General features: G+C 61.2%; 2 protein-coding genes across 3 annotated transcripts; both read right to left on the reverse strand.

Annotated features, from left to right (window-relative positions):
* Window positions 1–1,020: 1,020 nt before the first annotated feature.
* GPBAR1 (G protein-coupled bile acid receptor 1) lies at window positions 1,021–11,015 on the reverse strand. 2 transcript variants are annotated; one of them, XM_039495148.1, is made up of 2 exons: window positions 10,777–11,015; window positions 1,021–3,389 (listed from the first exon to the last, which is right to left on the reverse strand). In XM_039495148.1, the coding sequence occupies exon 2, from the start codon at window positions 3,267–3,269 to the stop codon at window positions 2,250–2,252; it is 1,020 nt and encodes a 339-aa protein (XP_039351082.1). In that variant the 5' UTR covers window positions 3,270–3,389; window positions 10,777–11,015; the 3' UTR covers window positions 1,021–2,249. The 2 variants fall into 2 exon arrangements, 1 of the variants encoding a protein (XP_039351082.1); XR_005586264.1 differs by lacking the exon at window positions 1,021–3,389 and adding an exon at window positions 9,475–9,574.
* A 4,737-nt stretch (window positions 11,016–15,752) lies between these two features.
* LOC120374615 (angio associated migratory cell protein) lies at window positions 15,753–25,330 on the reverse strand. Its single transcript, XM_039494545.1, has 11 exons — window positions 25,137–25,330; window positions 23,233–23,388; window positions 21,684–21,803; window positions 21,191–21,330; window positions 19,866–20,010; window positions 19,428–19,511; window positions 18,830–18,945; window positions 18,011–18,105; window positions 17,350–17,440; window positions 16,671–16,825; window positions 15,753–16,098 (listed from the first exon to the last, which is right to left on the reverse strand). Exons 1-11 carry the CDS (start codon window positions 25,234–25,236, stop codon window positions 16,023–16,025), a joined length of 1,278 nt encoding a protein of 425 aa, XP_039350479.1. The 5' UTR covers window positions 25,237–25,330; the 3' UTR covers window positions 15,753–16,022.
* Between the last annotated feature and the right edge of the window lie 86 nt (window positions 25,331–25,416).

The following is a 25,416-nucleotide window of genomic DNA, read 5'->3' on the forward strand; positions in this document are numbered from 1 at the left end:
GAGCACCCCCTTTCCATCCCTCACGCACACACAGACGGGGGCAGCCTGCCTCAGACAGTCCTCGCCCTGGCCGGCTTCGGGGGGCTCCTGGGGTTCCACAGGGGAACCCTCCCCCCGCTGCCTCTTGTGCACTGCGCTGGTTTATAATGACGCACTGAGACTCGGAGATGCTAGTGGCTGCAGGTCCCCAGAGACCTGGCTGAGACGGAGCCGCCGGCATCTGGCTGTTCTCCATCCCACGCCAGCCTGGTCTGGGCGGTGGGGGCACCCTGGGGCGGCCGCAGCTCAGCTGGGAGTGGGGTGGGGGCGCGGAGTGGAATATCGGGGGAAGGGGGAGGCTGGGGATCAGGATTGGGGGTGTTGGTGGAGCCGTTTGGAGAGACCTGGCCCTGGATGCCCCTGCCCGGCCCTTGCTCTGGTTCCCGTCCCTCACTCACAGCCGCTGGACATAAAAGGGAAGGGGACGGGCTGGTCTCCCCGTGGCGTGTCCCAGCCCCCTCCGGGTCCTTCCCCCACCCCCAGCTCCTGGGCAGGGCTGGATCTGGGCCCGGAGGGTGACGGGACAGGGCAGGTCCTTCCGGCTCGATCCCAGCACTGCCGTCCCCAGAAATCGCCCGCTAAACAGGGAGGGAGCCCAGGGACAGGGCCCTGGAGCCGGCTGGTGGGGCAGGCCCAGCCGGGATGGAAATTCCCCACGAGGCCTGGAAAAAGCGTGACGGAAAAAAATAAACAGTGGCAAAGCAGAAGAGCCGGGCTGAGTGGGTGGGAGGGAGCATGCTGCAGAGAGGGACCCAGCGGCCAAGGAGGCGGGAACCGGACTATCCATTCCAGGGGAGCCGGGATCCCGGGCTCAGCCGACTCCCTGCCCCGTTCAGCAGGGCTCCCCCGGCTGCCAACCAGTGACGCACAAGCAGTGTGGGGAACCAGGCCGCAGGCCCTGGACGAACAGGGCCCAGCAGCAAACGCATTAGCCCGTGGTGGGAAGCATTGGGCTGAGTCCAGGACCTGGGTTGTGGGGGTTAGTGTGCCCAGAACTGAACACCCCAGGTGCAGGGACCCCGCCACAGGGGATCCCCCTTCCCTGCTCCATGGCCTGACGCTTGTGCTGCTCAGCGGGAGAGGTGGTCTGAGGAGAGGGGGGTGGGCCGTGCATGAAGCCAGGCTGGAGGACACCCAGGCCCGAGACGGCCCTGGGCACCACCATACAGGAGGCGAAGGTGCCTGAATCCCATAGGCTCCTCTCCCCACCAAGGAAGGTCTCCAGCCAGTCACTTTCGGTCTCCGCCAACGTTGCTCACCGGGGACCACGGTTTTTACCCACATGGAGAGTTTCTGGTTTCCTGCTTTGCAGGCAGCCACAGCAGCCACTCGGCTTAGCAGGAACAGGAAGGAAAAGTGGCTGCTAACGGAGCTCTGCCTTGCAGCGATATAAGTCCTGGAAGTTCCCGTCTCTGGCCCCGTGGGGGGGCCGGGCCCTAGTCCGATTTGGGACCCACGCAGCAGTAACCCCACTGTTTAGGGGGTGCTATCATCTAAGTCTGATCGCACTTGGGGGCAGGGAGTCTCTTAAAGCTGCATCAGTGAGGGTACTGGGGCGCCAGGAATTCCCAGCAAGAATAGAGGGACTCAGACCTCGCCCTGTAGTCTGCACTCACGGGATGCAGCGACATCACACATTCACCGCAGGGTTAACCTCCACAAAGGATCTGAGGATTCAGGCGGCCCCGACCCTGAGAGGTCAGGGCACCCTCTAGACCCTGGCAGGATCGGGTCCCACAGCAGCCCAGAAACTCAGGTCTTACCCCTGGGGGACAAATAGAGTTGATGAGCATCGTCGTGGGATGGAAGCACACCAGATGGAAGCCACCCCAGCCAATCGGGTTGCAGGAGGGTGGATCATGTAGTGAGGAATCGGCCACTCAGAAGCCGAGATCATTCACAGAATCGACGGCCTGCTTTGAAAAACGATCGTACCGAAATCTGATTGGCCAGGGCATGAGATCCAGGCTTGTTCTTAGACCAACCAAAGTGCAGAAACCAGCAGTGACCAGCCCAGCATCCGTGTGTGGGTGGGGGAGAATGAGGTTACCCACCCGCCTTGGTCATTAAAATATAACGGCCCAGTAAATCACTGGATCCCTCCGGAAGGTCCATGTTGATCCCTCAGCTGCTGCAAATCCCAGCCTTGTCTCGTTGTGGCAAGAGGCCACGGTTGCAGGTTTGGTGTCTCCGTCGCAGGGGCCAGGGCATCAGCTGGGAGCTGGAGCCACGCCTTCTGCCTGAGGACAAGGGGCCCTGCCCTGTGACGTCCCACCCTGGTGGCGTCCGGCCTCCCCTCGCTCGCAGCACCGCGCCCTGCAGCCAGCGCAGCCCTTGGCCGCCACGTCCCTCCAGAACTGGGTGTACTGGCGGTTGCTGAGCCCCAGGATGATGGGCACCACGGCGGCGCTGCCGCTGCCCACGCAGGTGAGGATGAGGACGGTGTCGCTGTCGATGAGGCTGTGGTTCTGGATGGCCAGCACCGAGACGTGCAGGCCGGCCACGTAGGGCACCCAGCACACCAGGAAGATCAGGGAGAGGCTGGCGATGCATTTGGCATGCCTGAGCTCCAGCTGCTGCTCCAGCTCCGAGGGGCCCTGGCCTTGGTGCACGGAGCGCAGCACCTTCTTGATCTCCTGCAGCTGGCGCCGGGCCACCCGCAGCACCTGGGTGGACATGAAGGCCATGGCCAGGATGGAGGGGATGAGGAAGCCGTAGATCTCCAGGTAGAGGTAGGCAGTGGGGAAGATCTGTCTGTAGGAGCAGTTGGAGCTGGGTCGCCACTGGTTCCACCCCAGCACCGGCAGGCAGGCAAAGAGCAGAGGCAGCGCCCAGGTCAGCAGCAGGCAGAGGGGCACCCAGCGGTGCACCCAGAAGCGGCGGTAGTGCAGCGGGTAGTTGATGCACACGTACTTCTCGTAGTGCACCGCCAGCAGGTTGGCCAGGAAGGCCAGGAAGAAGTAATTGGGGGCCACGTGGGTGAGGAAGCAGCTGTGGTAGCCCCGTCTGTTCTCAAACTGCATCCAGGGGATGAAGGGCAGGGCGGCCCCGGCCAGGAGATCGGCAAACAGCAGGCTGAGAAAGAACCAGCTGGCGGCCCTGGGCAGCTTCCGGTTGCAGAGGATCCCCAGGATGATGAAGAGGTTGGCCAGGATGATGAAGACCGAGAGTGGGCCCGAGAGCCAGAAGATGAGCCTCAGGGAGCCCCCTGCGTCCCCAGAGACGTTCATCCTTCCGCTCAGTGCCGGCGGCAGGTCGGAACGGGGTCAGCCTGCACCGCGTGACAACAGCCGGGCGACGCTGCCAACGGGGCTCATCCTCCGCTCTCCCCCATGACAGGCCGAAGCCTCCTGCCGGGAGAGACACCATATCGCAGCGTTATTCTCTGCCCAGACACTGGGACGGTGACCTGCCCCAGAGAATCTAACCGGCTCACGAATAAGCAACAACATTTCCTGTGTGAGCAACACCAGCCTGCAGCGATGATATCGGGCACGGATGGCGTAAGAGCTCCCAGTCTTCCGGTCGTTTGGATCCTCCCCCCACCCCGGGGATGTACAAACAGGAGAACTCCACCTCCCTGCCCCCGAGGAACTTACAAAGGTCGGGTCTGAGCAGTATTTGGCCAGAGCCCCCAAGGACAACCCAGGAACTGGGCAGGGGAGCTGGAGGGGACTCAGCAGGGGGCTCTTCAGAGTCAGTGGTAAGCCCAACATCACAGGACAGGGCTGAGGGCTCTGTGCTGGAGGGGGCGGCGTGGCCGACCCAACGGGGGGCGCTGTGCCGGAGGGGGCGGCGTGGCCGACCCAACGGGGGGCGCTGTGCTGGAGGGGGCGGCGTGGCCAACCCAACACGGGGCGCTGTGCTGGAGGGGGCGGTGTGGCTGACCCAACAGGGGGCGCTGTGCTGGAGCAGGCGACGTGGCCGACCCAACGGGGGGCGCTGTGCCGGAGGCGGCGTGGCCGACCCAACGGGGCGCTGTGCGGAGGCGGCGTGGCCGACCCAACGGGGCGCTGTGCGGAGGCGGCGTGGCGACCCAACGGGGGCGCTGTGCGGAGGCGGCGTGGCCGACCCAACGGGGCGCTGTGCGGAGGCGGCGTGGCCGACCCACGGGGGCGCTGTGCGGAGGCGGCGTGGCGACCCAACGGGGGCGCTGTGCGGAGGCGGCGTGGCCGACCCAACGGGGGGCGCTGTGCTGGAGGGGGGCGGCGTGGCCGACCCAATCGGGGGCGCTGTGCCGGAGGGGGGCGGCGTGGCCCAACGGGGCGCTGTGCTGGGCGGCGTGGCCGACCCAACGGGGGCGCTGTGCCGGAGGCGGCGTGGCCGACCCAACGGGGGGCGCTGTGCTGGAGGCGGCGTGGCTGACCCAACGGGCGCTGTGCGGAGCGGCGGCGTGGCCGACCCAACGGGGCGCTGTGCGGAGGCGGCGTGGCCCGACAGCGGCGCTGTGCGGAGGCGGCGTGGCCGACCCAACGGGGGCGCTGTGCGGAGGGGCGGCGTGGCGACCCAACGGGGCGCTGTGCGGAGGCGGCGTGGCGACCCAACGGGGCGCTGTGCTGGAGGCGGCGTGGCCGACCCAACGGGGCGCTGTGCTGGAGAAGCGGCGTGGCGACCCAAACGGGGCGCTGTGCTGGAGGCGGCGTGGCCGACCCAATAGGGCGCTGTGCGGAGGGGCGGCGTGGCGACCCAACGGGCGCTGTGCGGAGGCGGCGTGGCCGACCCAACGGGGCGCTGTGCGGAGCGGCGTGGCCGACCCAACGGGCGCTGTGCGGAGGCGGCGTGGCGACCCAACGGGGGGCGCTGTGCCGGAGGGGGGCGGCGTGGCCGACCCAACGGGGGGCGCTGTGCCGGAGGGGGGCGGCGTGGCCGACCCAACGGGGGGCGCTGTGCCGGAGGGGGGCGGCGTGGCCGACCCAACGGGGGGCGCTGTGCCGGAGCGGGCGGCGTGGCCGACCCAACGGGGGGCGCTGTGCCGGAGGGGGGCGGCGTGGCCGACCCAACGGGGGGCGCTGTGCCGGAGGGGGGCGGCGTGGCCGACCCAACGGGGGGCGCTGTGCTGGAGGGGGCACCAACCTTTTTTTAAACTCAGGCATAAAACCAAGTTACTCCTATGCCCACTCATGGCTGTGGAAGATCCCAGGACGCTGAGCAAGAGTCTAAGCTACTGCACCCGGTGCCCCCTTCAGACAGAAGACAAAGGAGCAAAACATACAAAAAAGGCCTTTCAAACCCCCAGATTTAAATTAATTGTTGATCTAAAAAGCCACGTACGTGAGACACTGAGTAAGTAGCTGTCTGTAGCTATAAGTAGCTAGAGATGTAATTCTTGATATTGCTTTCGCTTAGTTAAAGAGCAACGTCTACAAAAAGTCACCTGTCCACAAGCCGGGCAGCTCCGACACGGCAAACAAAAACTACCAACTCGTCATATCAGCGCAAGAGATTGGCTCCACTTCAATCACAGTGCCACGACCAAGAGAGATTTGATTTAATTCCTGCCCATATTCAGCGACTGGTAAATAAATAAATTGATCGTTGTGAACGTCCAACTGTTCAGAACCACAAAGTCAACCAGGCAGGAGAAAGGACGCTTCCTTCTAAACCTCGATTTGAATCGAATGGCTCAACCGCAGGTAGTTCACTCTGGGCAGCAGCGCTGAGAAATATCGATCTCCACCGAACCCTCCAGCCTGGCTAGATTGCGAAAGTCTCTCTGCTATGTTATGAAAATCAGCACATTCAAAACGGCTTGAGATTAGGGCTCAGGTACTTTACTCAGAGATTGGCTGGCTAATACAGCACCAGAGCTCCTGTTCTTGTGACCGAGTGTCTCAAAACGCAGTGCTACGCTCTCCCTTCTGTATGCGTTGTCTGCTAGTGCCAGAGGTGCTGGGACATCTACTCCCTGCCCCCCCCCACACACACACCCCAGAGGCTGGGAGCAGGGCTGTGTCTCCGGGAGTGGGGGACAGAGGTAAGGGGGTCGAGGCCACAACTGGGGGTGGGTGTGGGGCCAGGAGCGGAGCTCCGGGCAGGAGCCGGCACCCCACGTGCGGGGCCAGGAGCAGAGCCCTGTCTGTGGGGCGGGATGCGGGGCCCTGGGAGTGTAGCCCTGGGAATAGGGCCCTCACTGAGCAGGGGGCCGGGCACAGGGCCCCGGGAGCGGAGTTGGGGCAGGCGCCAGCCCTCGAGCCCCAGGTGAGGTGAGGGGTTGGGAAGTGGAGCGTGGGCGGAGGGCAGGGCATAGGCACAGGAAGCACCCCCAGGTTTTATGCACAGAGCCAGAGGCTGGGAAGTGGGGCACAAGGCCGCTGCAGCACCCCCCGCACCCTAACTTCCCGCACCTATGGCGAGTGCTTTATTACAGTTCAGAGCTAGTGCTCCTTGGGCCTCGCTGGAGTTAAACTTCAGGTTGGGCGAAGCGATGAGACGATTAGTGTGTTGACGATCCCTGTGGCTGCCCACACTTGGACAGGATGGCTGGGTTGAGGAGGAGGCAATCGGTAGGTCACCTTGGACTGGAGCCTGGCTTGCCATGCCTCAGTTTCCCCATCTGTAATAATCTGGACAAGAGGCTTTGAGATGCGGGGGTGACAGGTGCTATCTACATGCAACGTAGGGTCATTACGGCCACACTGTGCTCGGCCTGTCACCACCTCTACCTTTCCGTGAGACCCCTTTGTAATCGCGCCGGCCAGGCAGAGCCCGGAGGCCGATACAGCTCAGCTTAGGAAGGAACTATGGAGATGTCACTGTCACGCCGGCTGAAGGGCCCACGGCGGGGACCAGCCCAACAGGATTCTCCACCTCTGTGAACCCAACATTTTCTCTGCCCCCTGCAGCTGCAGTGCAAGTCCCAGGCAGTGCAACGGCCCCACCTGCCTCATCTCCCAGGGCCTTGGACAATTGCAAGGACATTGCACCTGCAGCTCTTAGCAGACTCAACAGCCCTCAGCCCATCAGAAATTCCTCCTGCTCTTGGCTTCGGGCTGGGTGGCAAGGAACTCCCGGCCCATGGGAACCTGGCGAAGCACCGACGGGCGCTTATACCCTTTGGGGGCTGGGGGCCGGGCCCAGCCTCTGAAGCAGCCTGAGAGTTTGCAAATGTTTGAAAGGGAATGTAGGGCTGCCGGAAGGGGTCCCCGGTTCTCTGCAGAGCAGGGACAGCGCGAGCAAGGGCAGGGCGAGCAATGACCCTCACACAGGGCTGGATTTACACCTAACGCAGCCCTAGGCACAGCTTCTTCAGCGCCCCCTCCCCGCCGACCTTCCTGTTTGCCGTAAAAAATGGAACGAAACGAAATCTAAACACAGCCTCCCCGGGAAGGCACGAGACCCTCCACCGTGCCCAGCGCTCCCAGCGCAGCCCGCCCGTCCCCGGCGAGGCCCGAGGGGCCTGGACCTCTCCCCACGGCGAGTGGTCCCTGCGTGTCTTCTGTCCCCCCCGCAGCCCGGTGTGCGGCAGCCGCGCTCTGGCTCTATCAGTGCAAATGAAGGAGGCACCAGCCACACCCCAACCCCTCCCTGCCCGGCATGGGGTGGGGGTGGCTGAGATTAGGAAGGGGCTGGGACACTCTGCCCGGCCGCGGCTCCCATCGCCCCCAGGCGGGCTGACTCGCTCACCCTGCTCCAGCCCCACATGCTGGCCGGCCACCAACCCACGCCAGGAGCCCGGCCGCCCGCTGGGGAGCTGTATTCACTTTTAACCCACTTTTTACTTTTAGGTGCCCCACGGCACGTGCCTACTGTGCCTCAGTGGAAATCCAGCCCTGTCCTCCCCCTTCCCCAGGAGATCCACCGGCGCGCAGGGACTCCTTGCCGAGACGGCCAGAATGGGAGCCACGCCATGCCCGAGGCAATGCCCCTTCCGGCGCCCGCCCTGCTGGGAACGGTAGGGGGACTGCCTGGGGACCAGCCCAGTTGAACTGACCGGACGCCCCAGCCGGAGGAGAGAGATGCTTCAAGCCCCCAGCAATGAGGCATCAAGGCCCATTGAATTAACCCACCGGCAGCTGGGCACCTGCCACCCGGCTCATTTACGAAGAGCCAGAGAATCATAAAACGCTTTGCGCCAGGGAAACACGCTTTGCCTTCGGTGCAAGAGCAGCAGGCAGCTGCCGGAGCCGAGGCAGGGCAATAACAGCCATGGGGATGCGCCTTTAATGGACCCATAAAGAGCCCCTGGGAAGGAACGGGCTTGTTAGGGAGGCAGCAGATTGGCTTCCGGCGTGGGCAATTATATCGTTACAGCTAGATAATGACCGGCGGGAGCCTTTGCTCAGCCAGACCCCCCAGCTCAGAGCGGGCTGCAGCGGAACAAGCCGCTCGGCTTTTATTTCATTCAAATGTTGTTTTCTGTTTTGAAGTGGATTCAGCTCAGGGGAAACGCGCGGCCAGCAGGGCAATGGCTTCTGCTAACCCCCAGCTCAGCCGGGCTAAGGCATTGAACCGAGACGCATGAGATCTCGCTGCCCTGCTTGGCTCTGCCCCAGATTCCCCAGGGGACCTTGGCCTAGTGACTTGATGGCTCTGTGCCTCAGTTTCCCACTTGTGAAGCAGAGGGAGTTCTACTCCTCCCTTGAGCTGTCTTGTCCCGTTAGAATGTGACAGCACCTAGAACAATAGGGCCCTTCTCAGTTAGAGCTCTAGGTACTTCAAGGGACAGCAGCAGGGAGCGCACCCCACATCCCATGGAGTGAGAGTATGTTCAGCTCCAGTGGCCCACTCCATCCCCAGCCTCTTGGCTGACCCCATGCAGGAGCCAGCGGAGAGGGCACTGGATGAGAGAGCTGAGTTTTATTCCAAGTTCTGCCAGTGACCCTGTCATTGTGCCTCAGTTTCCCCACCTGCAAAATGGGGTTAATGCCAGCAGCCCACTTGCGTGGAAAGTGCTTTAAAATCAAACGGGTGCTAGATAAGGGCAGCGTGTGAAAAGGCGCCGATGGGTTTTATTACACGGACAAATTGGTCACTACAACCGGGGCTGAGACCTGCTAATTCGTTTCGTATGATCCAGGCAGCAGGGAATAAGCAGTTCTGCTAGCACACCAGGGTTCCCATTTAAACCAGTGATGATGAAAGGGTCAGAGCACCTCTCTTCTTGTAGCATGCAACTCCTAACTCAGGGCCTGCGTCCAACCTGTGCTCTCGAGATGAAATGTTTGCATATCCCCTTCCCAGCCCCTATGAGCTCGGCCCCCAGAAAGCTGAGCACAGGATTGAGACCTTTCAGGTGGCTAGGATGGTGTCCCTAGCCTCTGTTTGCCAGGGAATGAGCGATAGGGGATGGAGCATTGATGATTCCCTGTTCTGTTCAATCCCTCTGGGGCACCTGGCTTTGGTCACTGTTGGCAGACGGGATACTGGGCTACATGGATCTTTGCTCTGACCCAGTAGGGCCATTTTTATGTTATCCACCATCAGTCATCCAACATCCTTCAGAGCTTTTATTGGTATGCCGGTTCCTTCACCTAGCCGCGAAATCCAGGCACCTCTAGGGTAGAACACAGCAGCTATTTCACAGCACACAGGAACCCTGCGAAACAGTTCAGCGCAGGAAGTGATAAAACATTCTGTATCTACATTCAACAGGAAAAGGGGGAGAGGCAGCAAGTGAATTCCCCCCTGGTGGGAAAGTGGCCAGAACGGTGGGAGAGCTCTTCTGAGAAGAAGTGCCAGCCAATCTTTAATAAGCACAGCTGCTTAGGAGAGTGGGTCTTTCATCTCACTGTTCAAATCAGCAGCCCTGGGATTAGCTGAAACCATCTCAGACAGGCTGAAATTGATGCTCTCCAGAGGAGCAAACGTTTTAACGTGATCGGTTTTAAATCTAGTTCATTCCACGAGAAAGGTCGTTAGCTGCCCCCCCCCAAAGTATCTGAGCCCCTCACACCCTTTCCTGCAGCGGCTCTCAACCTTGCTAGACGACTGTCCCCCTTTCAGGAGGCTGATTTGTCTTGCGTACCCCAATTTCACCTCACTTAAAAACTACTTGCTTGCAAGACCAGGCATAAAAATACAGAAGTGTCCTGGCACGCTCTTACCGAGAGATTGCTGACTTGCTCATTTTTACCATCTCATTAGAAAATAAATCAATCGGACTATAAATATTGTACTTGCATGTCAGCGTAAGGTATATAGGGCAGTATAAACAAGTCGGGGTCTGTATGAAATTTTAGTTTGTCCTGACTTCGCTCGTGCTTTTTATGTCGCCTGTTGTAAAACTCGGCAAATAACTAGATGAGTGGACGTACCCCCAGGAGACCTCCGCGTAGAACCACTGCTTTCATGAACTCACCCTCCCAACAGCCATAGGAAACAGAAGGGCCATTTTCCCCATTCTGCAGCTGAGGTGGAGAAACACTAAGAGACTGGCCCAAGACAACCCAGGAAGGCTGGAGTGGAGCAGGAAACTGACCTTGGGCTTCTGAGTCCCAGTCTCCCACCCAAGAAATACGACCACGGATCCGTCTAATGAGAAACCTTCAACCGCTGAGACTTGAAACTGAAAATGAATTCTCTAGTGAATTACAGAGCTGTCTCTTGCTGCGTCTGGGCAGCGCTGGGCACAACGGAGCCCTGATCTCGGATACAAATCATCTCCACTTGCCATAAACAGCCAACCCCATGGAACAACTGCCCCGAATAAAGACCCAGACCAAGTGCCTTTCCTTACGGGTTAACGCTGCTCCATTCCTCCCACACCACTGCAGCTAGCAGAAAAACAAGCAAACTTACACACGACAGCGCTCTCTGCAGACTGACGACTGGATCCCGGATTCGCGAGGGGAGTAACTGCTCCTCTGCCAGTTGAATCACCTCCTTTGGCATTCGGCAGGTTGTGCCCTTCCCGTCCTGCAGCCCTGGCTCTGGGGAAAGGGCAGCCCGGCTGGCCACAGCACGAGTGCAGAGAAGGCACTGTCGTGTGATGGGAACAGACGGTCTTCAGCCACTCCCCTACTGGGGAAGGGCCAGGGGAACCAATGGGTTTTCCCCATCTTTAGCTGGGCTGATTCGTCTTCTCCCAGGCTGAGCACCCCCACCCCCCCCAATCGCTGGCAGCAGGCCTGGGAGAAAGAGGGGGGGCGAGTCCACTCGTAAATGCACACGCAGGGAAGCATTGCGAAGTTCTCTGCTGAGCTCTGCCTTTCCCCAGGACTCTCCTTCCTCGGGGAGTCTGGTGCCTTACCGGGTGAGACCACCAGGAGGGCATCCCGCTGGACTATAAGGTGGGCAGAAAGCTGGCTAGATCATCGGGCTCAGTGGGTAGCAATCAACAGTTCCATGTCTTGTTGGCAGCCGGTATCAAGCGGAGTGCCCCAAGGGTCGGTCCTGAGGCCGGTTTCATTCAATATCTTCATTAATGATCTGGAGGATGGCGTGGGCTGCACCCTCAGCAAGTTTGCAGATGACACTAAACTGGGAGGAGTGGTAGATAATTTGGAGGCCCCCGCGAGGAGTGGAGGAGAGGAAGGAGACGGATGGTACAACCAGTTTGTAGTCTGTCCATTGCAATAGGAGGTAAAAGCCAGCGGGGTGGAGTCGCTCCCTACAAGGTCCCGTGTCGCAGTGCGCGAGTTAATCTCTGGATACGTTCCGTTACTGGGACTCAGAACTCAGGCTGATTGCCTGCTTGAGTGGAGAAATTATGTCCGGAGACAGGGAAACAACTGGAAAGAATGAACAGTTGAATATGACGTTGGGAAACAGCTGGGCAGATTTTGTACAAGCGTATGGGGGTAACTGGCCCCAGAGCCTCCCTGCAGCTCCACAAGCAATGGGATATCTGGGTTAATGTAGGAGCTTTGGGCTGAAAGAACCCTGGGTGACACATACGCTGGAGGGTAGGGATAGGATACAGAGGGACCTAGACAAATTAGAGGATTGGGCCAAAAGAAACCTGATGAGGTTCAACAAGGACAAGTGCAGAGTCCTGCACTTCGGAAGGAAGAATCCCAGGCACTGCTACAGACTAGGGACCGAGTGGCCAGGCAGCAGTTCTGCAGAAAAGGACCTAGGGGTTACGGTGGACGAAAAGCTGAATATGAGTCAACAGTGTGCCCTTGTTGCCAAGAAGGCTAACGGCATTTTGGGCTGTATAAGTAGGGGCATTGCCAGCAGATCGAGGGACGTGATCGTTCCCCTCTATTCGACATTGGTGAGGCCTCATCTGGAGTCCTGTGTCCAGTTTTGGGCCCCACACTACAAGAAAGATGTGGAAAAATTGGAAAGAGTCCAGTGGAGGGCAACAAAAATGATTAGGGGGCTGGAGCACATGACTCATGAGGAGAGGCTGAGGGAACTGGGGTTATTTAGTCTGCAGAAGAGAAGAGTGAGGGAGGAATTTGATAGCTTGACAGGTCAGGCTTGACAAAGCCCTGGCTGGGGTGATTTAGTTGGGGTTGGTCCTGCTTTGAGCAGGGGGTTGGACTAGATCCCTCCTGAGGGCCCTTGTGACCTTGCAGTCTCTATGATTTTATAAAGATTTAATGAGTGAATATAACGTAACTGGAATATGCTTCATGCAAAAGGTCCTTTGCAAGGTATCAGTACAAAGCTTATTGTCTACTGAGTATGATCATCCTATTTGTATAAATGTATCACTCTTGTATCTGAAACTAGAAATATGAAATATAACTCCGAGGCCCTATTGTAATTATGCAAAGTGGGGCCATTAATGGTGGTTTGGAATCTTAATGGCTCCCAGCAACCAGGACAATTGACTGGCTGGCTCTGTTTGCAGGCAGGCCTTCCTGTGAGCCAGGCTGGGAGGAAGGAAGGCTTTGGGGGGTGGGGGGGAGTCTTACAGGGACATGTGATCATGTCACATGAACTGGAATCCATCTTTACCCTGGTGCTTTTCCAGTGGGGGCTGAGGGGGAGTGGAAACCCAGAGGAACAAAGGATTCCCGCCTTATGCAAAAGAGATAGAAATGGGTGGAAGAGAAGAGAGGAGAGGAGCCATCGTGAGGAATCCCCTAGCTACCCCCTGAGCTGGAACAAGAGCTGTACCAGGGGAAAGAATTGTGCCCAGGCCTGGAAGGGGTCCAGTCTGAGGAAAAAACTTACTGATGCATCTCTGAGGGTGAGATTATCTGTATTCAGTTTGATTAGACACAGATTTGTGTGTTTTATTTTATTTTGCTTGGTGACTGACTTTCTTCTGTCTGTTACTACTTGGAACCACTTAAATCCTCCTTTCTGTATGTAATAAAATCACGTTTTACTTATTAACTCAGAGTGTGTATTAATACCTGGGGGAGCAAACAGCCGTGCATCTCTCTCTAGCAGTGTTATAGAGGGCAAACAATTTCTGAGTTTACCCTGGATAAGCTTTATACAGAGTATAACAGATTTCTTTGGGTTTAGACCCCACTGGGAGTTGGGCATCCGAGTGTTAAAGGCAGGAACACTTCTGTGAGCTGCTTTCAGGTAAACCTGCAGCTTTGAGGCAAGTAATTCAGACCCTGGGTCTGTGTTGGAGCAGACGGGAGTGTCTGGCTCCGGCAGGACAGGGTGCTGGGGCCCCGCTGGCAGGGAAAGCAGGGGCAGAAGTAGTCTTGGCACATCGGGTGGCAGCTCGCAAGGGGGTTTCTGTGATCCAACCCGTCATCTCCCAACCCTGATATTCTGTGCTTCTGTGCATTCTGCAAGTGTCCATGGCCAGGCCAGGGGCTCCAGAGATTGCAAGCTGCCTGCAGCACTGCCTGCCCTTCCCCACCACACTCCTTCCTTCCTGCTTGGGCTGAAATAAGTTTGCCTCAGTGTGCAACAGAACGTGCACAAGCGCATTAGCAGAGCTGGGCACCCCACCCCGGCACCACGCCCGCCTCCAGAGACCGGAGCTGCGTAAAGGAGAGAGGGGACGTTAAAAATATGCAGGATAAATTAAGAAAATGCAACGGGCCTGGGGCACCAAGGAATCACCAATTTGCATTTCGACAGCCTCTCTCCTCAGGCGATCCCAAAGCGCTTTAGACAGCAGTTAGTTAAGGGCCACTGCATTATCCGCCCTTTTATAGAGGGGGAAACTGAGGCACAGGGGGGCATGACTCACCCAAAGTCATTGGCAGAGCTGGGAACAGAACCCAGGAATCTGAGTGTCCAGGCCTCCCCGACTGGCAGGACTCTGAACGGGAGGCAGCAGCCGCAGGACAGAAGCAAACTGCAAAGAGCCTGGCCAGATCAGAGGCCCCGGGGCTGCAGGCAGCGAGGAGGAACAGAGCCCTCATGAGCGTAAAGTCCTGATGCCAAGACCCTCCCAAGTCCCCAGAGCCAGCTTCTTGGGCTGGGCCGGGGGGCAGGGAGCCTGCTATCCACCCCTCCCCGCACAGCCTCCAGGGGAAGGCACCATCTGCCCTCTCTGGCTCCTGCACGGACACCGGCGATGCTTGCCTGCCTTCTGGGGCAATGCAGGGGGGAGGGAAATCACCTCCCTTCCAGGGTGGGGAAGAAAATCCACCACAATGGCTGGGCCACATGGTTCCTTCTCCATCATCTTCACCTCCCCCAGGCTTGGCATTCTCCCCCTCTTCCCGGCAGATCGGCCCCCTCCGGGCACAAACCCGCCCCCCCCGCTGGCCTGACTCCACAAGGGGTCCTGCCTCCCCCAGCGTTTGGTTTGGGTCCGTAAGTCCCTGCTGCCCCAGAGAGAAGCAGTGGCCAAGAGCCCCCCCCTCAAAGCCATGCTGGGTGTGAGCCTGACCCTCAGCCAGCCCCATGGCTGCCCCCTTGGACCCGGCCCTGCCAGCCCTCTGGCCACACAAGAGGAAGGACAGACCAGCGGCCAGGGAGCCTGCCTGGCACTCTGGAAAGCTGGGTTCAATTCCCCGCTCTGCCCAGCTGACAGTGGTCATGTGACTTGATCGCTGTGCCTCAGTTCCCCTCTGTACCGTGGCGACAGCCCCGCCCTGCCTCAGGGGGATAAATACATTAGCACTTGTGCAGCGGTCACGGGGCCCCAGAGACGTACCTTGGACCCAGATGCAGCAGGAGGGTTTCAGGGAGCCCTTCGGGGGCTGGCGCTGGTCTCCGGAGGCCCACAGAGGTTTCTCTTTGCTACCTTCGAGGCTTTATTCTGATGCTTCCCTGCAGCAGGCCTGGGATTCGAACACTGGGGCTGGGATCGCCCAGAGTGGGCACAGACTCCGGCACCCCCTTCCTGCAGGAGGCGGGCAGAGCTCCAAGCGACTGCCTTTCAGCACACGGCCAGCAGCGAGGCCGAGATCCCAGGGCAGGTGAGCAGAGCCTGGCACTGCAGCCTGCCCAGAGAAGCTGGCTGACAGGTCCAGCGTGGCCGCGGGCAAGAACCAGCCGGCACGGCAGGGAGCCACTGGTTGGCACAGAAGAGAGGGAGCCCTATGGAGCCCCACAGAGAACTGCTGGGACACGGGGCCTTTGGAGGGGACAGGAGACAGAAGAGTCCCACAGTGAAGACAATTTAGGGGAATCAGTTCCCCATGGGGCACCCCCAGAGCCCCTCAGCCCAGCCTCTCATCAGCACTTCCCAGGAGCAGCCACATGCAAGGAAGAGGGGGGCAGATCCATTTCTCATGTCACCCCAGCTGCCCCCTCCCTGCAGCCCCACAGGATCTGCCAGTAGCAGCACCCAGCACATCCGTCCCGGGGCTAGATCCCAAGGAAGGATCTGGTGCAACCGGCGGGAGCCGCTCCGATGCCCTGGCTGACGCGGGAGACGTTGGAAGAGACGGGGATCCGGTATGTGAAATAATTTATATAATTAAAACATTTCATAGAAAACCCTGGGATTAGCCCTAAAACTAAGCAGGGCGGAGATGGCCAAGCGATAGCTACGAACCACTTTATGCGAAAAGGATCGGGGTCCCCCGTGCAGCCTCCCACCCCCCTCGAGTTCCAGCCGTGGATCACTCCACCTCACTTGGCTGCTGGGTTTATCCCCCCCCGCATCCCACAATGCACTGCTCTCGGCTCCCACAATGCTCCGCTCCCCTCCAGGCACGACGCTAACGATCCGGGCGCTGCACGCAGAACACTTTGGCTTGGTGATCCCCGGACGTTGTCACCACGATGGACGCGTCCCTGGGAAAGAGACGGGAGATCGGCTTAGAGGGGACCGGGGGACAAGGGCAGAGCCCCCCACCTGCCGCCCACAGGCCTTGGGTCTGGAAAGCGAAGGGGACAGAGGGACAGGCTATTCCAGTCTAGCCTTTGCTCCCCTCGGCTCTGCCAGTGCCCCTCAGTCCCAACCCAGAGCGCACCAACTCCCCAACCCTGCCTCCGCCCTCCCAGTTCGGCCCAGGCTCCCTCTCCTCTAGATCCGAGCTGCACAGCTCAACTCTCTCCAGTCCCCGAACTGCCCCCCAACCACTAAGAGCATTTGCTGCCCCTTCCGAAGCCTCAAGAGGCAGAGACCTGCTCTCAGCCCAGCCTAACAAAGCCCCCTTCCTAATGCAACACACCCCCCGAGTCTGATCACACCCAGCGCCACCGTCCTCAAGCCGGCTGGGCCGGGACAGCTCACGCTTTCTGAGCGCAAAGCTCGCAGGCTTGACGTACGTAGGATCCGATTCCCCACCACCACCACACGCCAGCCCTGTGTCGAACGGGCAGGTGGAGCGGTGCCGCAGGCAGAGCCCGCCTCGGCCACTCACTTGTTGACGGCGAAGTCCAGGATTTCGGCCGAATGGCCCCGATACTCGCTGATCATCTTCCCGGAGCGAGCGTCCCACAAGCGCACAGCCCCGTCCAGGCTGCAGGTGTAGACCACGGGGGCGCTGTCCTCCCACAGCAGCTGCACGATCCCCGACTGCAGGCACGGAAATCAGCAAGCGCAGGCAGGCCGCACGGGGCCCCCCAGCGACTCCAGCCCCACCGGACAAGGTCACAGGGCTGGCTCGCCCAGTCTGGCGGCATATGTGGCACCTCCACCCCACAAGGGACGCGGCGCCCGGCCCTGGGGGCACTGCCTAAGGGGCGGGCAAGGGCAGCTGTCTTGACACACTACGGGGATGTTAGGATCACTGGTCGGAGCCCACAAACCCTGTTTTTCTGGCTGGGCCAAGCCAAGGGGGCTCGGTGATGGTCCCTGGGCAGAGATGGCAGCAGTGCCTAGAGGTTGGCGACAGCCGTGAGGGAATGAGGATTTATATGGGGATCAGCCAGGAGCCATGCTAGGAGCTGCCTGCCCCAGGCCCGCTGATTGGGAGAAGAGCACGCCCCCTCCCCCGCAGATCCGAGTGGTCCCAGAGCTCTCTGGGGCAGCCCGAGGTCTCCAGGGGCCACAGCTCGGCGCGTCAGCCCCAGAGCGCCACCTCGTGCCCAGTCCCTCACCTCGTGCTGACACCTCTGCCGCAGGCTTTGCGTGGAGATATCGTAAATGGCCAAGGTCCCGTCCAGGTAGCCCACGGCTGCCAGCGGCATCCTGCCCCGGGGAGAGAGGGGGAGCGTGAGACGCGAGGCACCATGGCCCCCCGACCTCCCAGAGCAGCACCTCTTAGCCAGTGGGAGACAGAGGGACGTGAAAGGATGGAGGGAGGGGCTGGTTTACCTGCCAGACCCCCTCTTAGAAGCAAAGGGGGGTGGATTTCGAAGGAACTGGCCCCCCGCTTTGCTGGCCGAGCAGCCTGGGTGGGGGAGCGCAGGCTTCAGAGCCACAGTCCCCAGCAAACCAGATAACGTGGCTCCTTGGATTGGTTACCAATAGGGATGGTGGGGTTGGGGAGGGGAAATCCAGGTTTTCGGGGGGGGAGGGGAGGGAGACAGGCACCCCGGCCTCCCCAAGCTGTGAATGTCAGGCAGCATGGCAGCACTGGGACCCTCACGGACCCCCGCCCCCCCATGCCAAGTCAGCACCTCCCCACCCACCGTCTCTCCCCTTCTTGATGCAGATGCTGGGGTCTCCTCTGCCCATGGCTCTTCCCCAGCGGCCAGGCCCAGCCCCGGAAGGGTGAGCCGGGAGAATCAGCCTGTCGCCCACCCGGCCTGTACTCACACATTGCAGAAGCCCAGGGACTCGACCGAGTTGGATTCGGCCTCCCCTGCCGGAGGCTTTGAGGCTGCACTTTCCATCTTAAACACACAGACCACCTGGGCAGAGAGGAGACACGCCCCATCAGAGCCAGTGGGGAGGGGGCCCTGGGAGGCAATCCAGTGTGCCCCCCCCCACAAGCATGGGAGGGTTGGGATCTAACACGCCCCTGAAGGACTGGGGGATGGGCAGCTCTGAACCTGGGACCCACTGGATCCACTAGGTCCCTAGGAAAACTAACGCCAGCAGGGATCCAACCTGGGACCTCAAAGCAGGAGCCTCTGATGCTCGCGCTAAGACACCCAGGTCACCTGGAGACGGCTGTGCCTGCTGCAGCCTCAGCCAAACCCGTTACTCTGCAGGTACCACCCCGCCCCAGAGCGGGGGCCCTGCAAATACAGACCAGGCCACCCCCCTTCCCCAGTAACCGCGGAGGGGTCCCCATCAGCACCCAGAGACAAGAACCCGACTGGGCCAGGAGGGCAAGTGACCCCACCCGCCGCCTCCAGCCATGGGCAACCCTGAACTCCAGTAACCCCACTCCGGGCCGCCGTGGCCTAGAGCGCACTCTACCCGGAGCAGGCGGGCGCAGAGCTCAGTGATCCGGGAGCCGACCAGGCCGGGCCAGCTCGCTCTCCCAGAGCTGCGGGGCAGTGAACTCAGAGGAGGCTGTTAAACCATCCCCGTCCCCAGGTTTGGCCTTCGAGCAGCCAATCTGCCAGGCCTGCCTGCTCAGGGCCCCGCGTGCCGCCACCCAGCCCCAGGCCAGCGCGAGGGCCTCACCTTGCCGGTGGCCGAGTTCACCAGCTTGGCGTGACAATCCACGGACCCGGTCATGACCAGGCTGCCATCTTTATTGCTGGTCACGCACGTCAAGGGGCCCTGATGCCCATCCTGACCTGAGGAAAGTTCACAGCCAACGGGAGGTCAGACGCTGCCTGGGAGACCTCAGAGCCCAACCCAGAGCAGCTGTCCCACCAGTTCACGCCAGCTCTGCTGACGCCCCTCAACCCTGACCAACGGCCTCCCGGGCCCTGCTGCGAGGAGCCAGGCCCCCTCCTGCCAGCACACAGGTCTGCCAACGGCCCTCAGCTGAGGTAGCCAACGCGCCAAGCTCTGCAGAGACCAGCCGCAGACTAGACTCTGGTGCCTCCGCACCGCTCTCCCTGTCCGGACGGACTGCCCCAGTCTCTGAGGAGAGGGCCCCACGCCCCTCTGACGGGCATTACCCGAGCCCAAGGACAGGGGCTGGTGGACCCAGCCATCCCCCACCCCGCCCCGTGTTCCTTTGGTGCAGACCCTTGTAAAACAGAACCCAAAGCCACGCCAGCCCTCTGCCCTTCCTAGCTCCCAACGGACGGGGCAATTAACCCTTCCGGACCTTTAAGAACGTGGAGCGAGCTTCCCTGCTTCAGGTCCCAGATCCGCACAGTCCCATCCTCGTAGCCGACCACCGCTCTCTTCCCTGGACGGAGAGATGCACAAAAGCCGTTTGTTAGACCCTTTCCCCCAATCCCATCCCTGCCCCATCCTTCCCACTCCCAGGGTGCCCCCTGCATGCCAAGGAACCCAGGCCCCTTCCCCGGGGGCAAAATCCTCGCAGGGCTCGGTGACTCCTGCCCCGACGGCTCCACTGGGCGCCCCCTGCCTGCTGGCCGAGGGACTGGCGGAGACGAGAGACGGTTCCCAGTAGGATTAGTCGGGGGGGGCCCAGAGAGAGTCAGTGGCTGTGCCGTAACGACTGGCAGGGCTGAGCCACAGCCCAGCTTCCCGGCCCAGCTTCCCCAGATCCCTTCCCCGCCCTCTCCGCTCCTCTCACCGTCAGGAAGGACCCTGCCGCAGGTGGCCGGGCAGCTCGGCCCCTGGAAGGTCTTGCACTCGCCGCTGGGAATCTTCCACATCCAGGAGTTCCCATCCGCTGTGCCCGCCAGCAGGACGTGGGCCTGAGGGTGCCACTCCATCCACTGGGGAAAGAGGGAGAGAGCCGAGGGGAGGATGCTGAAGAGCAGAGAACAGTCGGGCCTGGCTCAGCCACAGGAGGATCCACCAGTGGGGCCCACAGAAGGGAATCCAGGCTGGTCACTTGGGCTCCCTCTAGAGCTGGCTCCGTACCACCTCCCCTGCCGGCGGGCACAGGAGCAGGGAGACGTGGGCAGTCACCCCCTGGCACGCTGCCCCACTATCCAGAGAAGCAAGAGGTTCAAGGCCAAACTTTGGGCAGCACGGTCTAGTGGACAGAGCACAGGACTTCTCTACAGGCTCCCTCTCCGACTGGGTGACCTTACGCCCGTCACTGCCCCTCCGTGACTCAGTTTCCCCCGCTGCACACGCACTTTCAGCTCTTTGGATGAGCTACACAATACACAGCGAGTTGCAAGCGCCCAACTCCCTACCTAAAGGGACACAATCAAGACAGAGGCAGCTTCAGGATACGATCGTCCTCACCAGCGTCAGTTACGCCAGCTAACTAGAAATGGTTTCAAAATCCAGTTCGCTTCTCCCCACTGAACTGGGCCTGGTCTACGCGACAGAATTTGACTGGTAAAATCTGCCTAATTTCAGCACCGCTTCACAAGCCCACACAAGTTCTGAGTCCTGTTGATAACACCAGGACTTCCCCTTGGTGGAATTAAAAAGAGGAAGAAGAAACACACAAGGGAGGACGCGTTCTCTAATCTTTTCATCCAAGGTTCACACGCCGGAGGAAAGGCAGAGGGACCAGGAGCTACATAGAGAAATCCACCCATCAGGCAGCTCCTGAGACAGCCAACAGATGCTACAAAGCTTCCTGGAGCAAAACTCCCTGAGGCTTCCAACCCGTCAGCCACTGCACCGCCCGGACCATTCTGTGTTCCCAGGGCCTGCCCCATCCCCCCCCCGGCTAAGAAGCCACCATAGCATGCTGCATCGTCCTTTCCAGTGGGAAAAACAGGAGATCTGTCTCCCAGGCTGAACAGGAACTAGACTTGTCAGGTTCACTTCCTGGAGAAAGTTCCCAGGCACCAGCCTGTGGGCTCCTGACAATCCAGGCTGAGGTTCTATGTGGTCTCTTAAAAAAGGAACCCCCCTGCCCCCTCGCTTTTGCCCTAGAGTGGGGTCTGGGCTCCAGATTCCATTAGCGACGCCCCTTTAATTCCCTCTCACCTCCAAGTCACCCACTTCGAACGACCAGATCTCTTCCTTTGTGTCCACCTGCCACACTTTGATCAGCCCGCTCATGTCGCCCGTGGCCACGAACATGGAGTCATGGCTGAAACCTGCGCAGGTGACGGAGTCCTTGTGACCTGCAGAGACAGCAGTGGGGAAGCGGGGGATAGTGATTTAGCCAGCCTTGGTTAGCTGCTGTGGTTAAGACAGATAACATCAAGCCAAGCACTGAAGATTATCCACAGCAGAAGGTTGGCTCCAGGCTCCAGCAGTTGCAGGCAATTAGATTTTATCTGTATGGCTCATCAGCCCTAAAGATCCCAGCTCTCTCTTTTCCATCCACCACGACAGTGCAGCTCTCTCTGGGGTGGAACACAGCAGCTGTTTAACACCACACAGTAACGCCCCCAAAGAGAGCAAGCCACAACCACCAGGAACCGAAGCAGAACCTCCCATATGTCAGAGAACGGTCCAAGTCAGCGCACCTCACCTGAGCATTCAAACAGGCGTTCACCATCGCTCAGCCGCCACACGAAGGCCTTGTCGTCCTCCCCGCCCGTCACTGCCAGGGTGTTGGTCGTGGGATCGAGGCTCACGCAGAAAACGGAGGCTTCACGGGACAGAACAGCGTCAATAACTATCAGCTACCGACCGAACATGGAACGCCGGCCGACTTCCCAACTCCTGCGTCGGTAGCGCTCGAGCCCAGACGGCTCGGTTACAGATCGGGAGCATTCTACGCCCATTAACCCCCAGGATCCAGGACAGGAGCTAGTCGCGTGGGGTGCAGACAGTGTTAGACAAACACCAGCATCAGCCACGGCGCAAGGCAAGGGGGGGGGCTGACCTAGCAGGCCAGGAACAGGGGTACCAGGCTAGAGGGTGGCTGTCTCAGGTGCTGATTGGTCGCTTTGGCTTTTGGCCAGCAGAGCGGCAGCAAGTTGGTCCAGGATTGTCCCGCCCTTCTTCGCGCTCCCACCTGTCAGTCAGTCGGTCCCCAGCCTTGATGGAGAAGCTCCTGCTACTGTGATCAGCCAGCAGCTAGCCCAGGGGTGGGCAAACTTTTCCCCCAGACCCCAACCCTATCCGCCCCGCCCCCGAGTGCCGCCCTCAGAATCCCCGACCCAGCCAACCCCCCTACTCCTTGTCCCCTGACCACCCCCTCCTGGGGCACCCTGCCCCTAACTGCCCCCTGGGGACCCCACCCCCCATCCAACCCTCGCTGCTCCCTGACTGCCCTGCCCCCTATCCACACCCCCGCCCCCGACAGCCCCCTGGAATCCCACCTCATCCAACCCCTGCTGCTCCCTGGAGCCCCACCCCTTATCCAACCCCCTCTAAAGCCCCTTTCAGAATGCGGCCCTGCGAACACGGCCGGACGACTCAGGAGGAGCAGGGGCAGCTGCGCAGCCGGAGAGACGCGGCAGTTTCCCCTTCAAAGCGCCGTGTCTCTCTGGCCGGCTGCGTGGCCGCCCGGTGTCCTCGTGAGTCCTCCACCCGCGCTCCCGCCACCGCACCTCCCGCCTGCTCCCCTGAGGCTGCAGGTGAGCCTCCCTCCCTGCTCTCCCCTGCCCCCGCAGTGCAGCCCCCTCCTACGCTGGTGTCACGCTGAGGCTGCAGGGGAGGGGGACAGCAGGGGTGGGGCCGGGGGCAGCCTCCCCGGCCGGGAGCTCAAGGGCCAAGCAGGACGGTCCCACAGGCCGTAGTTTGCCCACCTCTGAGCTAGTCACTAGAGAGCAATTCAAGGCTCGGTCCCTCCAGGGGGCAAGTCCCAGGAATATCTTGTCTGAACACATGGGCCGGCACAACCCCACTCAGGAAAGCCAGCGGCCAAGCCAGCCCTTGGAGGGAACTCAGCTGACCAAGCGCTGCCCCATTTTCCCTGAGGGGTGCAGAGATCACCCCTCACCCGGCAGGGCCGACCCACCCACATGTCACTGGAGCAGCTGAGCTGGGAGAAAGCTGCAGCGAACATCAGGACAGGAGCCAATACACGTGGGTTGGCAATACAGCGGTGCCCACCCCCGCCCCCAGCTTACCCGAGTGCTCAGAGAAAGTGACCTCGCTGTCATCCTGGGCCTCCATGCCATCTTCCACCCCCTCGTCTTCCTCCTCCGTCTCCCAGGCCTGCTCCTCAGCCCCTTCGACGGCCTCCTCGTCAAAATCCACATCTTCCATCTCATTGGCCAGGTCGTCTGCAGGGGCAAAGCCGGGGAACGTAAGCACCGGAGGTGGGGGGGGTCTCATTCCCCCTCCCCAGCTCACGCACACTGCTTGCAGAAAGGGCCAGATGAGACGATTTCCCTGGGAGGCAGGGGCTGCTGTAGGCAAAGTCCGGCTCCACCAGGCAGAGGCCTCCCTCGGTGCGCTTGCAAGCCAGCTCCCCTGCCTCCCTGTTGGACAGCAGGGTTTTCAGTACCAGGCCGCACCCATTCACTGCGGCCCTCTGAACCGAGCGGACGCCCAGGAGGAGTCAGGGGCCTGGGCCTCGCTGCGAATGCTACTAGAAGGCCCCAGTAGGTCACTGAAAGTCCCCCTGGTTCCCCACAAGGTCTCAGTCCACTTGATGCAGAACAAACATCCACTCCACAAAACCCAGCATCGGCGCAGCTGGGCCCCGGGCTGGCAGTTTCAGCAAAGAGACAGAACAGGCCACGGAGCCCGATCTCCCCTCTGGGCCCCAGAGAGAGGGCGCCCCACGGGCCATTCTGCAGTGGGTGTCCTGCTGGTGCTCCAGTCGTGTCCCGCTGCAGTGCAGGCGAGGGGCAGAGGGTTCAAGCTGCTCCTGTGGGACCCTCCAGCAGGAGAAGGAGCTGCTCCAGGGACGGACAGGCAGGATCCGCACAGGCGGCAGAGCTAGGGGAAGGGGCCGCGTTGCAGACGGGCCAGCAGTGGGTCCAAGACTCCCCACTGCACCCACTCCCAGCTCCCCTGATCTGACATGGGTGGCAGGAAGCTCCTGGCCCCAGAGACTCAGGGGCAAGGGGCACCCACAGCAATCCCCCAACCTGGGACAGGGCCACCCAGGGACCTCTGCAGAGTTGCCATCACCCTCAGGCCCCCAACTCTGCTAGGGCAGGGACCCACCCCTTTCTCCAATCCCCCTGCAGAGCCACCACCACCCCAGGCTCCCAATTCCCCTAGGGCAAGTCCCTGCCTCTGCTCCCCCTGCAGAACCGCCACCCCAGGCTCCTAAATCCCCTAGGGCAGGGTCCCACCCCTCTGATTCCCCTGCTGAGCCGCCATCATCAGGCTCCCAATTCCCCTAGGGCAGGTCCCTCCCTCCGCTCCCCCTGCAGATCAGCAACCCCCCCCAGGCTCCCAACTCCCTTAGGGCAGGTCCCTGCCTCTGCTCCCCCTGCAGAACCGCCACCCCCAGGCTCCTAACTCCCCTAGGGCAGGTCCCCCCTGCAGAGCCACCACCTACAGGCTCCCAGCTCCCTTAGGCAAGTCCCCCTCTGCTCCCCTGCAGAGCCGCCACCCCAGGCTCCCAACTCCCCTAGGGCAGGGCCCCACCCCCCAGGCTCCCAACTCCCCTAGGGCGGGGCCCCACCCCCCCAGGCTCCCAACTCCCCTAGGGCAGTGCCCCTGCAGAGCCGCCACCTACAGGCTCCCATCTCCCCTAGGCAGGTCCCCTGCAGGTCCTCTCCTCCTCCCCTGCAGAGCCGCCACCCCCAGGCTCCCAACTCCTCTAGGGCGGGCCCCCTCCAGGCTCCCAACTCCCCTAGGGCGGGGCCCCCCCAGGCTCCCAACTCCCCTAGGGCGGGGCCCCACCCCCTCCAGGCTCCCAACTCCCCTAGGGCGGGCCCCCCCCAGGCTCCCAACTGCAGGGCCGCCACCCCCAGGCTCCCAACTCCCCTAGGGCGGGGTCCCCCCCCAGGCTCCCAACTCCCCTAGGGCAGGTCCCCCCGCAGGGAGCGGCCCGGCCCCATCCCCCGCTCACCGGGGCCGGGCGGGCCCAGCTCCACCACCTCGATGATCTCCTCGTCCCCGTGGAAGTGCAAGGCGCCCGCGGCGCCGCCCTCCCCGCTCCCGGGCTCCATGCCGGGCTGGCTGCGGGCTGCGCTGGGCCTCGGGGCGCCCCGTCCGTCCGCGCCGCCACCAAGCCTGACACAGGGGGGCAGGGGGCGTGCCCGGCTCCGCCAATCACCGAGCGGGCCTCGGGCACCCGAGCCAATCAGCGCTCTCAGGGCTGTAAGCCCCGCCCATTGTCCGGGTAGCGG

Source organism: Mauremys reevesii, linkage group 11 (genome assembly GCF_016161935.1).
Source record: "Mauremys reevesii isolate NIE-2019 linkage group 11, ASM1616193v1, whole genome shotgun sequence".
NCBI lineage: Eukaryota > Metazoa > Chordata > Testudines > Geoemydidae > Mauremys > Mauremys reevesii.